At 36.6% G+C, this 12,629-nt stretch overlaps 1 protein-coding gene across 2 annotated transcripts in view; it reads right to left on the bottom strand.

Moving 5' to 3' along the window:
- The window catches only part of CDK14 (cyclin dependent kinase 14), a 693,252-nt gene that overhangs the window by 490,413 nt on the left and 190,210 nt on the right, over positions 1-12,629 (bottom strand). For both annotated transcript variants that reach the window (XM_049893961.1, XM_049893962.1), the window contains one exon: positions 10,064-10,158. In XM_049893961.1, coding sequence (XP_049749918.1) covers positions 10,064-10,158 — 95 coding nt within the window. The remainder of the gene's footprint in view (positions 1-10,063; positions 10,159-12,629) is intronic.

Below are 12,629 nucleotides of genomic sequence, written 5' to 3'. Positions count from 1 at the left end.
AAATATCCCCTGACATCATCTTAAAATCTCTGGAGCATGAAAGGTGGATGAATCCCTGAAACTACTGAGAAAATCTTTACACCTTAAACCAAAAATATCCCCTGACATCATCTTAAAATCAAACAATAGCTTAGCCTAAAAAAAAAAAATCCACTACCGTCAAGGAGGTTCTCATAGTGACCCTATAGGACAGAGTAGAACTGGCCCATAGGGTTTCCAAGGAGCAGCTAGTGGACTGCAACTGCTCACCTTTTGGTTAGCAGCTGTACACCTAACTACAGTGTACACCTAACTAGTAAAAAAGGCTGCCTTGAGCATTTTATGCTCTTTTGAGCATTACACTTTTTTAAGAACAATTTTTATGGGATCAAATTGACAAAAACAACTTGGAAGATTAGATAGGAACCTTAGGGGGCAGTGACTCTATGTTAATGAAGGAGGAACAACTCAGAAAAAGAGGGTGAGAGTGGTTGTAAAACTCGAGGAATGTAATCGGTGTCAAATTGTACACGTAGAATCTGTTGAATTGGTCTATGTTTTGCTGTGTATATTCTTAAAAATAACAAAATAAATAAAATTTAGGGAAAAAAAGAACAGACCCTTTATTGTTATGTAATGTCCTTCTTTATCCCTAATTATTCTGAAATCTCCTTTGTTTTAAATTAACATAGTTACTCCAGCCTTTTTTCAATTAGTGTTAGCATGGTATATCCTTCTTTACCCCTTTATTTTTCACTTCAGCCTTTATATTTAAAGTGGGTTTCATGTAGACAACATAGTTTGGTCTTGTTTTTTATCCGCTCAGAAATTCTGTCTTTTACTTGGTATATTTAGACCACTCGCATCCAAAGTGATTTTGATATAGTTACACTAATATCTATCATGCTTATAACTTTTCTATTCATTGTATTTGTTCTTTTTTTGTTTGCTTCTCTCTTTTTCTGCCTTCTCTGATTTTAATGCTTTGTATGTGACCGCATTTTATCTTCTCTTAGTATAACAATTATACTTTTTGAAATTTTGCAGTCATTGCCCTAAGGTTTATAATATACATTTTTAGCTAATCTAAATTCACTTTTGCATAACACTACACCACTTCACATGTAGTCCAGGTACCATATGACAGAGTATTCTGAATTCCAACTTTCCATCCATTGTGATATTTCTATCATTCATTTCACTCATACATATTCGATAATTACCCAAAACATTGTTATAATTATCGCTTTAAATAAAAAGTTCTCTTTCAGATGAATTAAGAACAAGGATAATAAAAGATTTTATTTTACCATTATTTATTCCTTTATTAACTGTCTTCCTTTATGTAGATCCAAGTTTCTAACAACAAAAAGAAAACCAAACCCATTGCCACCAAGTCAATTCTGATTCATAGTGATCACCACTCCACCAGACTCCTTCTGACATATCTTTTAACATTTCTTGCAGGGCAAGTTTACTGGTGATGATCCCCTCAGGTGCTGTTTGTCTGAGGAAGTCTTTATTTCTCCTTTATTTCTGAAGGATAATTTTGCTGGATTTAGAATTCTAAATTGGTATTTTTGTTTTCATTCAACACTTTAAATATTTCACTAGCCTCTTCTTGTTTGCAGGGTTTCTGATGTGAAAGCCACTTTATTTCTTATCATTGTTCCTCTCATTTTTTTTTTTATAAGTAAGGTATATTTCTCCTCTGGCTTCATTCAAGATATTCTCTTTGTCCTTGATTTTCTGAAGTTTGAATATGATATACGTAGATGTGGGTTCTGGGTCTGTTTGTTCATCTGTGTTGGGTGGTTTTGTTTGTTTGTTTTGTATTTACCTACTCGGTATTCTCTGAGTTTCCTAGATCTTTAATTTGTTATCCGTCATTAATTTTGCAAAGTTTTCAGCCATTATTACTTCAGGTACTCCTTCCTCATTCTTTCTTCTTCTGAGATTTCAATTATGCGTGTTATACCTTTTGAAATTATCCCACAGTTCTTAAATATTCTGCTTTTATTATTATTATGTTTTCTTTGCATTTTAGTTTGGGAAGTTTATATTGATCTATCTTCTGGTGCGCTGATTGTTTCCTTAGCCGTTTTGAGTCTACTAATGAGTACATCAAAGCATTTTCATCCTGTTTCACGTTTCATTTTGTTTTTTACGTCTAGCATTTCCTTTTGATTCTTTCTTATAGTTTCTGTTTACATTACCCATCAATTCTTGCATGTTGTCTATTATTTTCCTTAGAGTTCTCCAAACTAATCACAGTAATTTTGAATACCATTCGATTACTCCAAAATCTGTGTCACATCAGAGTCTCGTTCTGATAACTGCTTTGTCTCTTCAGACTGTTTTTTCTTGCCTTTTGACATGCCCTCTACTTTTTGTTGAAAGGCAGACATGTTGATTCAGGTGATAGGAATTGAGGTAAATAGGTTTTTAAATGTGAAGATTTAGAAGCTGGGCGATATTTAATGTGTGCTATAGCTACAGGTGCCAGAGGCTTGGAATTCCTCTAAGGTCGTTGTTTTTGTCTCTCTTGACTTTGGGCTTCTCTAAGAACTTTTCCTCAGAGAGAGAGAGTTTGTGCTTTCACAGTTCTTCCAACTGCAATCCACTGTTATTACATTGGAACCCTATAGGCATGGTGGTAAAGAGTAGGGAACTGTGAGCATTCTATCATCTTCTGAGCAAATATCAATACTTTAAGTGGGCTCACAACTCTGGGTTGTGACCTTCACAAGTGTTTCTCCACTTGTATAGCTTTTTTTTCCTCCCAACCCCCATTTCCTTCTCTAGCTGTAGTATTCTCAATCAATTCCCTTGAAGCCCTGACAACTGTTTTTGTTCCCCACCCTCCCTCAGGAAAGACAGGAAGGCTGGAAAGGATTGTTGTTGTTGTTGTTGTCGTTAGGTGCCATCCAGTCAGTTCCGGTTCATAAGGACCGTATACACAACAGGACAAAACACTGCCCAGTTCTGCGCCATCTTCATAATCATTGTTAAGCTGGAGCCCATTGTTCCAGCCACTGTTTCAGTCCATCTCGTTGAGGGTCTTCCTCTTTTCTACAGACCCTCTACTTTACCAAGCATGATATCCTTCTCCAGGGAACGGTCTCTCCTGATAACATGTTCAAAGTATGTGAGACGAAGTCTCGTCATCATTGCTTCTAAGGAGGATTCTGGCTGTATTTCTTCCAAGACAGATTTGTTTGTTCTTTTGGCAGTCCATGGGTACATGCAATATTCTTCACCAACACCACAATTCAAAGGCATCATTTCTTCTTCAGTCTTTCTTATTCATTGTCCAGCTTTCACATGCACATGAGGTAACTGAAAACATCATAGCTTGGGGCAGGCACACCTTAGTCTTCAAGGTTACATCTTTGCTATTTAACACTTAATAGATAATCTTTTGCAGCAGATTTGCCCAAAACAATGTGTCGTTTGATTTCTCAACTGCTGCTTCCATGGGTGTTGACTGTGGATCCAAGTAAAATGAAATCCTTGACAACTTCAGCCTTTTCTGTTTATCATGACGTTGCTTATTGGTCCAGTTGTGAGGATTTTTGTTTTCTTTATGTTGAGGTGTAATCCATACTGAAGGCTGTAGGAAGGGTTAGAAATTTAGAGTGTTAGAAATTCCCTTCCACTAGCTGGTATAAGGATATGGCAAATTCTTTTCCCTAGAGAGTATTGTTGTTGTTGTTAGTAGCCATCAAGTCAATTCCAATTCATGGTGACCCCATATGTGCAGGGTAGAACTGCTCCACAGGATTTTCAAGGCTGTGACCTTTTAGAAGCAGACTGCTAGCCAAGCCTGTATTCCAAGGTGCCTCTGGGTATGTTCAAAGCTCCAACCTTCTGGCTAGTCATTGAGCACCTAACTATTTGCACCACCAGGGACTCCCCTAAAGAGTAGGCCTTTATTATGGAAAATGCTCTGGGTGTATTTTACAATGATTACTCTTCCCTCTTCACTGCCAGGGACACAAGGAAATATTTTCTGGATCTTCACTGTGAAAACTTAATGGAGTTCATGGAGGTAAAGCTCAAGAAAGTATGGGACATCCCTAAGACTGTGGCCCCTAGTCCATGACAGTGAGAATTCAGCAATTCACTAAAATTACCATTTAAGTGTTCCTACAGTTTATGGCTCCAGTGGCTTTCGCTCCAGGTAACAGATCTCAGCTGTGTCTATATGGATGCATCTGTCTCTTCAGATTGTGAGACGGTTGTTTGCTGGGAAGTTCTCTGATGAGTCGAAGACAAGCTGGTGCTTTTTGGTTTGTCAAGCTTTTTCTGGTTGTAAAAAATGTGAGTAACATCTTTCAAGCTCTTTACATGTCGGAGCTAAAATGAGAAGTCTCAATTTCTATGTCTTGGGATCTTCTCTCTGAGAACCTGGTTTTGTTCCCCACTATATTTCCACTGCCAGGTCCAGTACACAGAACACAGTAAGTGCTTAATAAATACTTCTAAAAGAATGAGCTATTTTAGATAGGCAGTGCCTCCATGCACTCCTTGTTCAGACCAAGGTTTCTCAATCTCGACACTATTGACATTTGAGATGAAAAATTTTTTGTTGTGGGAGGCTGTCCTATTCTTTATAGACTGTTTCACGACATCCCTGGCCTCTACCCACTAAATGCTTAGCCCCATGATGTAAAAACCATAAATGTATCAGAACTGCCAAATGTACCCTGAGGTGGGGGGGAAACAAAATCACCCCACTTGAGAACCAATGATTTAGGCCAGAAAGATGCTACCTCTTTAATCCTGGTTTAAACTAAAAGGGTGACTATAATACTGCGGTAACTCAAGCATGTGAAACCAATTTTATCACCGTATCCTTCCCCTGGTTCTTCTCAAAACCACTTAAACTGAACTATATGAGGAAGATTCTAGAAGCCTGGATTTGATGACTTTTAATCTTTTTAATAATTAAAAATTTCCACACTGATTCATTCAAAACATTCTTCCACTATCCAAAGAATGCTCCAGTCTCACCAGTTGGGCTTTGATGATATACGATCAAAATTTAAAAAAAAAAACAAGTGTCACCAGTTAATTTGAGGATTTCCTAATCAAATGATGAAAGAACTTCAATATTAAAAATGTGTAACAAAGGCCTATAAACTTAAACATTGTCTAATAGGAAAGTTATTTCTGTACAGTTTAGTCTAATAACTGAAAGCATGTCTCTTGCTTAAACAATATCCACATTCTCACTTTTGTGAAAAAGATTAGGCACTGTTTGTTTATCTAATGCAAGCTAAATGAAACCAGCTGTACCAATGAACCAGCCTCTCACGCCTGCATTCTTCCTCTAAAGTTAAGGCTGAACGTGCAATTTGAGTAGGCTTTCAGGTTTTTAAAAATAAAATTAGCAGATGTTGGTGGGTGGGAAATTATCTTCCTTGGACTAGGTAAGGATAAGAAGCCTACTTTTTCAACTTTCACCTACACAAAAGAACATCACACCTGAATATCCCAATTACTCCATTTACTATATCTGCTTTTTAAAAAAAATCAGTTTCTCCTATTGTAGTTTGTAATGCCATGCTTTATGCATTAAATTACAAAACTAACACTCTTATCATAAGATGCTGCCATTTTCATACTCTGTGACTAATAGTGTAGTTACAGGCTTGATCTCTGAAGTGGGCTGTGATAATAAGCTTTGGCCCACAGACCCAAAGTCTAAAAGAAATCAGAGCAGACCTAATGAGAAACAGAGGGTGGGCCTCAGGAGCATTCTGCGGCTGAGCTTGTAAAATGTATTCAAGTTTGCCTCTCTTTTTTTTTTATGAAGAGTTCCCATTTGTAGGTCCCTGGCTTAAGAGCTATGGCTGCTAACCATAAGGTTAGAAGTTCAAACGTACGAGGTGCTCCTTGGAAACTCCACGAGGCAGTTCGACTCTGTCCTACAAGGTCACTATGAGTCAGAATTGACTTGACAGCAGTAGGTTTGGTTTTTGGTCTTTGGCTGGTAAATGGTTAACATTGCTTAGCTGCTAATTGTAAAGTTGGAGGTTTGAATCTACCCAGAGGCACCCTGGAAGAAAGGCCTGGTGATCTACTTCCAAAAAATTAACCACTGAAAACACTATGGAGTATAGTTCTACTCTGACACACAGGGGGTCGCCATGAGTTGGAATCAACTTGATGGCAACTGGTTTTTAACCTCTCAAGACAATGGAAGTCAGCATGACTATCCAGGTGTCAAACTTCAAAGAACCAGAAGCCCAGCGTTTCCATCTGGGGATTTCTAACTTTTAGAAAGCAGAAAGAACCAATCTTTAATTTCACATACTCTGAAAAGGTGGTTAACTCCTGCTGCCTTTCTTCTTGCTGCTGCTTGTTTTAATTAACAGCATTTCTTCCTCGTATTTCTCCTGAGGCTTTGAAGAGCTCTTTGAAATGTATTTAGTATATCTCAGTCTTGGTTTGGCCTGGTCTCTCAATTTATAAGGTCGTTTAATTCAAGTTCAATTATTTAGCACAAATTGGCAAAATGAAATGCTAAAAGAAGATTGGCACTTTCAATCACATAAATCTCATGTTACATAAAGTTAGCAAATTTCTCCATTGTTCTTACTGACCTCTGAGATAACAATTTACAGCTGGCACAAACCAGTGTGGGCAGGCTTCTGTGTTTAGCAGGCTCCCATAGGAGTAAGGCTTTGGCATCTTCAGCTCAACAGGCCCAAGAATCAGGATCCTCTGTGAGACAACTTAGTCTGATTAAGTCCAATACTCTAGTTCCAGAGATGGAACAATAAGCAGGTTCTTCTCCCTCTAAGTGACACTTGAGGTATGAGAAAATCAAAAGCAAGCAGTTTCAGCTTCACAGCTCCTCTAGCTTTAGTAGGAGGGAAGGAAGAGGATTCTATCCCAGGTGAGAGGAAGGGTTCATAGCTTCTCACCAGGGTGCAAAACTCTAGAGGCAGGGGAAGGATTCAGGCATCTGGGGGCACTTGGGTGTATTCTTCCAGTGGATCCCAGTGTAATAAATTATAAAATACTAAAAATAAAAATGAAATAAAATAGCCAGGCATTCATAAGTGTCTACACACAAGCACCCCACCAATCCTTCCAAATTTTACTGCTTAAAGACAATCCCACTTTAAAATTCAAACACAACACTTTCGCCTAACGAAAATTTACACTGAAATCAGTTTGATTTTACTTTAAGGCTCTGAGATTTCAACAAATTTAATGGAGAGTCTGGTAACCAAAAGGTGAAAATCTCATTATGTTTACCTGCGGAACCATCCCCAAAAGGGAACTGTACCAAGGATGCCTAAGAATACATACGGTGGTGAAGGAGGGCCTGATTTAAACCACATGAGGCTGAGGCTTTTGAACTCTGTCAGCCACCACTGAAGAGAACACATCTAAAATACTTAACATCGTCTTCTCTTTTTACTTTTGAAATCCCACACCATTTTATCTAGGCCTTTCTTACAGCACTACATTCTAACCTAACATAGAATTATTTATGTATATGCAACGTCTCTCTTCAAGATTAAGTTTCCTGACCACAGAATCCACAAATGATTTATCTCTTTTTAACAGGAGTATAAAAACAACATTAAAAAAAAAAAAAACTCATCATTAGTTAATTAAACACCAAAAAAAAAAAAAAAATTAGCATGCCTCAACGTACAAAACTCCTGGCAAACCTGGGTAAAACGGTGATTTTAAAGTGCTTAAAAAAGACATTTTTAAATTGTCATAAATTTAGAAAATGCATTACACAATGCATAGTGTTTTTTTAAAAAAAGCTGTACTAAATGTTACAGGAGTAAAGTACAGAGAACATAATGAGGAAATCAAACCAGGAATAAGTAGTCAGAAGTGATGATAAATTGCTGCCTCCCCTCCACCCCCCCAATTATATAAACACACATACACAAAGTACAGAAAGAAGCTGGTGAGTACTGGTCAAAACAAAAACAACCAAGAATAAACCTCTATTCAAATACTTTTTTCAAAATAATGAAAGCTAATTTGTGAGTGTTTTGGGTTGACATTCTTCAGACACAAGCTCATTGCCAAGGAAGGAATTAGAGTATAGGAATCTCAGTAAATTTTGTCCCAACCCAAATATGAGACCCAAGAGAATTCGGAAGTAATGAAAATATTCCTCCTCAGGTTTCTAAACTTTGCTAATAGCAACTATACCAAAATCAAGAATTACACAAACCTCTTGATGGGGCAAATACTACTTGTTTATATTTTATTAAAAAGAACCATCAGATATAGGATGGCTTATATAAGTCATAGGTAGAAAAAGAATATTATCTTGAATGCAATGCCAAATTAGTGAGACTTAGAATTAATGAGCTTCATGGTAAAACCGAAACTTTAACCCAAAACCAAACCCACTGCTGTTGAGTAAATTCTGAGTCACAGCGACCCTGCCCCATAGAGTTTCCAAGGCTGTGATCTTTAGGAAAATAGGCTGCCAATCAACATATATATGTAAACTGCTGACAAAGTGACAAATCAGTGTGATCAACACAAATGCCAGGAGCTTTACGGCTAGATAATTACAGCTGTTCCTGGGGAGGATGCTAACGTTTAGAGATGGAAACACGGGTGCAGACATTTCTAGGAGAGTACTGAGGAGTACTAGCATGTCAATCCCAACATCATCTGGCTCTTTAAATTATGCAGGGCTTCAAGAGAAACAGCAAACCAACTCAGCTCTCAAGTCCTGTTAGACGGCACATAACTGCTGTTGTTCTGCCTGACCTTGCCACCTCAAAGCAAGCAGGTACGGGCAGCCTGTCATCTCTTAAAACAGGTGAGTGGGCAATGGCTTTCACATTCAGCTGAAGGAAATTTAATACCACATGTGACCAGCAGGCTTGAAATTGCTCAAGAAATGCTGACAAAATACATTTAGACCTGCTGGAGTGAAAACTATCTACTGTCCAAAACCATCATTCTCAAAAGATTGCAGGTACTTTCTTTCTTTGACTCAGGCATAATAAATGGAGAATCTTTCAACTATCTCCAAGGCTTTGATATAAATCTTAAAGTTAACATTTAATAGACTTACTAACTTACTTTTGGAAGAGATCAGCTGAGCACATCTTTTGGGGAAAGGCACTTCCCAAGTGCTGGGTTTATTTCCTTATAAAGAGATAGTAGGTTTGCTTCTGTTTGGTTCACAATTAAAACAAGTTACAGTATATGTGAGAACCATCTGGAATATATGGAAAGGATCAAATGTTCCCAAGCCCTTATCCTGTGGAAGCAGGTTTCAAGCCAGGCAGACATGAGCTGAAACCAAGCTTTGCCACTTACTACCCATGTGAACTTGAGCAAGTTTTTAAATCTCTCTAAGGACCAAGTTTCCTGGTTGGTCAAATGGGGGTGGTAATAATAGAACCTATCTTACAGGGTGTTGTGAAGCATAAAGAAAATGGAAGTACTGTACATTAGGCAAGTAATTGTTTAATACATTGTAGCTGTCATAATGATCATTAACACTAAATGTGCAAGTATTTTTTTATACAACAAAGTACTGCTGTTTTTCTTTAGGAAAAAATACGAAAACTTGGGAAACAACCCAGTTGTTGAAATTAGCTCAACCGTTTAGACATTCCATATTAGGAAAAAAAAAAAAAGGAAGTGTGCAGTTTTTTGAACAAAGTGACTTCTGAAAGATGGAGTAAAAGTTCAGTTTAAAAAGACATCAAGAATAGCCAATACACTTGGCTTTTTCAAATCAATACTCTTCTTCTTAACCAAACATTAAGCCTCCATGAGAAATTAACCACATCATTTACCTGGAAATGAATTCTCACTAGAGGGTTTCACATCCAGTGAGAGAAAAAGAAAAAAGCACTCAGGAAAAGGGGGTGTTGGACAGAAAACATGAACAGGACAAGCATGCAAAACCAATAGCAAAGAAAACCAACTCCACTGATTCTCATACTTGGTAAAAATTTTAAAAACCTCCATTGTACATCAAATGAAAATTACATAAATGTACTGTTACTTAGTATTAAGAAAGCAAATATATTTCATATGTGAAACACCTTTTGAAAAATGAACTTACTTGCTTTTCCCTTTGTAGACTGTAGCATAAGATCCTTCCCCTAGCTTTTCCAGTTTTTCGTATGAATCAGCTTTTCCAAATTTGGGACTTGTTGGCTAAAATGGGAGGAGAGGGTAAACAAAGCAGATTGAATTAAGCTAATCAACAATAAATACTCTGATTCTGCTGAGAATGTACACATTTTCTGTCACTGTTTCTATCTCATTTTTTACTCTGATTATAATGCTTATTTTTAAAAAACACAATAAACATCCAAGGTACAAAACTCAGAAAATACAAATCAACAGAACATAGAAGCTTAAATTTACCCATAATCTGGCCACAAAGAGCTATGGCTGCTAACCAAAAGGTCAGGAGTTCAAATCTACCAGCTGCTCCTTGAAAACCCTATAGGGCAGTTCTACTCTAGAAACCATTGTTAATATTTTGATATTTCTTCTTCCAGTGCTATCTGGATGCTGATGATTATTTTTTATAATATGGGATTACACTGTATGTATAATTTTGTAACCTGCTTTTTTTCCCCCACTCAATATACTACAAAATTTTTTGCATGTTATTGTATCATCTTCTAAATCAAGGGTCAGCAGACTCTGGCCAGCCAGCCAAATCCAAACCACCACCTGTTTTCTGACAGTTCATGAGCTAGAATGGTTCTTACTTGTTTAAATGGTTGGAGGTAAAAATGAAAAGAAGAAGAATTCTTCATGCCATGTGAAAAATACACGAAAATCCAATTTCAGTCCCCATAAAGTTTTACTGAAACACATTCATATCATTCATTTATGGATTATCTACGGCTTTCACACTACAACAACAGAGTTGTAGTTCCAACAGTGATCATCAGGGCCAAAAAGCTAAAATATTTACTGTTTCTTTTTTTTTTTTTCTGTTCAGAAAAAGTTTGCTGATCCCTATTGTAAATCATGACTGTATAATATTCAACTATATAAAGGTTCTCCTCCAATACTTTTTAATTATAATGTAAACAGATAATCAAAGACCTACCTTTCAGGTATTACTAATTAACACAAAAAAGAACTCCCATACCTATATGTAAACCATCCTTAAGGTTTACCTGCAACAAGGTTACTCTTCCTTAAGAAATGGTATACAGCGTGGTGAACAAGAAAGTGCTAAAGCTGAGTGGCCTCATCTCTCCTGCTGTGCCCAGCTCCCACTCCAACTTCAAACAGAGAGCAAGAAAAAGGGAGAATTGTTCTCCAGGGAGAGAACCATTTACCTTTTATTTCACTAGGAAATTATCTATTACTTTAATGATACTGTAAAAGGGTAAGAGCAAAATATATTTAAAAAGGATAACTGTATAAGGAATTAGTTCAAAACACAATAGAGTATCTGATAATAGTTGTAAATAGATATATAATAACTGAGGTTGAAAATGATTGTGTTCCTTCATAAATAACCAATTTTAAAAGCTTGGCAAAAGAACTGCTTGGAGAAAACACACAGAACACTATTCTTGAGCATGTGCTCTTATTCCACTTATGAAAAAACACACAACATATTGGCAATGAATCTAACTCCCACCACTTATAAGGATTCTAGCTGGCAGGTTGAATACATGCTTCTTACCTCCTTCCTACTCAAAATGCCATGTAGTAACTGAAGAGACATTTTTCAAAAATAATAAATCGAAATGAGGAATGGAACGTCCAATCAGAAATTTTGAGGAATTCAAAGACAGAAAATAATCAGGATCAAAACTGCAGAGTAAAGACTGGAGGAATCTAAAGCCCCACCAACATGTAGGAAGAAACTATTACAGGCAAGAGAAGCAGGAGCCTGTAGATAAACATAAGAGTAAGCAACACAGCTGAGCAAGTGGCATTCTACTGGTCAGGACAGACTGCAGATACTGATTAACTCCAAATGTAATAGTTTAATCATGTTTCTTAACTCTTAGGAGGTAATCCCAGAATAATATAAATAAGATGTACATATTCCAAACAAACTGATAAAGAGAAATTGGTGGCAGTGGGGGGAGTATAAGAAAGGTTAGAAGAGGGGAGATAGTAAGAAAGCATGATAAATAGGAAAAAAACAAACCATAAAATAAAAAGGAAAGATTAAGTCCAAATACATCAATGATTACATATCAATAAATGTAAATTTCACCTAGTAACAGAAAAGTTCTCAATTGGAAAGATAAAGGAAATCTAGCAATATGCTATCGAGAAGAGATATAACTCAAACAAAAGAGTGAATCGGAAAATATAACCAAAAAAGTGTTTTTTAAAAAGTGCATATAGCAATATTGATGCCAGGCGAGATAGAATTCACAAATAATAAATTAGGATATTCCATAAAATGAACATTAACCAATGTCATAGAACAATGTGTGCACTATTTGATGAGAAACTAGTTTGTTCTATAAACCTTCATCTGAAGTACAATTAAAAAATTAAAATTCATCAAGAAATCTAATAACCATAAACTACTAAGTATCAAATAACACAACTATAAAAAGTATAAAGCAACTGTTGGTAACAATAAAATGAGAAATTCTCAAATCTAACATACATAGCTCAACATCAACAGAGTA

The sequence above is a fragment of the Elephas maximus genome, chromosome 8 (assembly GCF_024166365.1).
Source record: "Elephas maximus indicus isolate mEleMax1 chromosome 8, mEleMax1 primary haplotype, whole genome shotgun sequence".
Classification (NCBI taxonomy): domain Eukaryota; kingdom Metazoa; phylum Chordata; class Mammalia; order Proboscidea; family Elephantidae; genus Elephas; species Elephas maximus.
The sequence above is the reverse complement of the archived record's forward strand: the minus strand, read 5'-3'. Positions and strand labels throughout refer to the sequence as shown.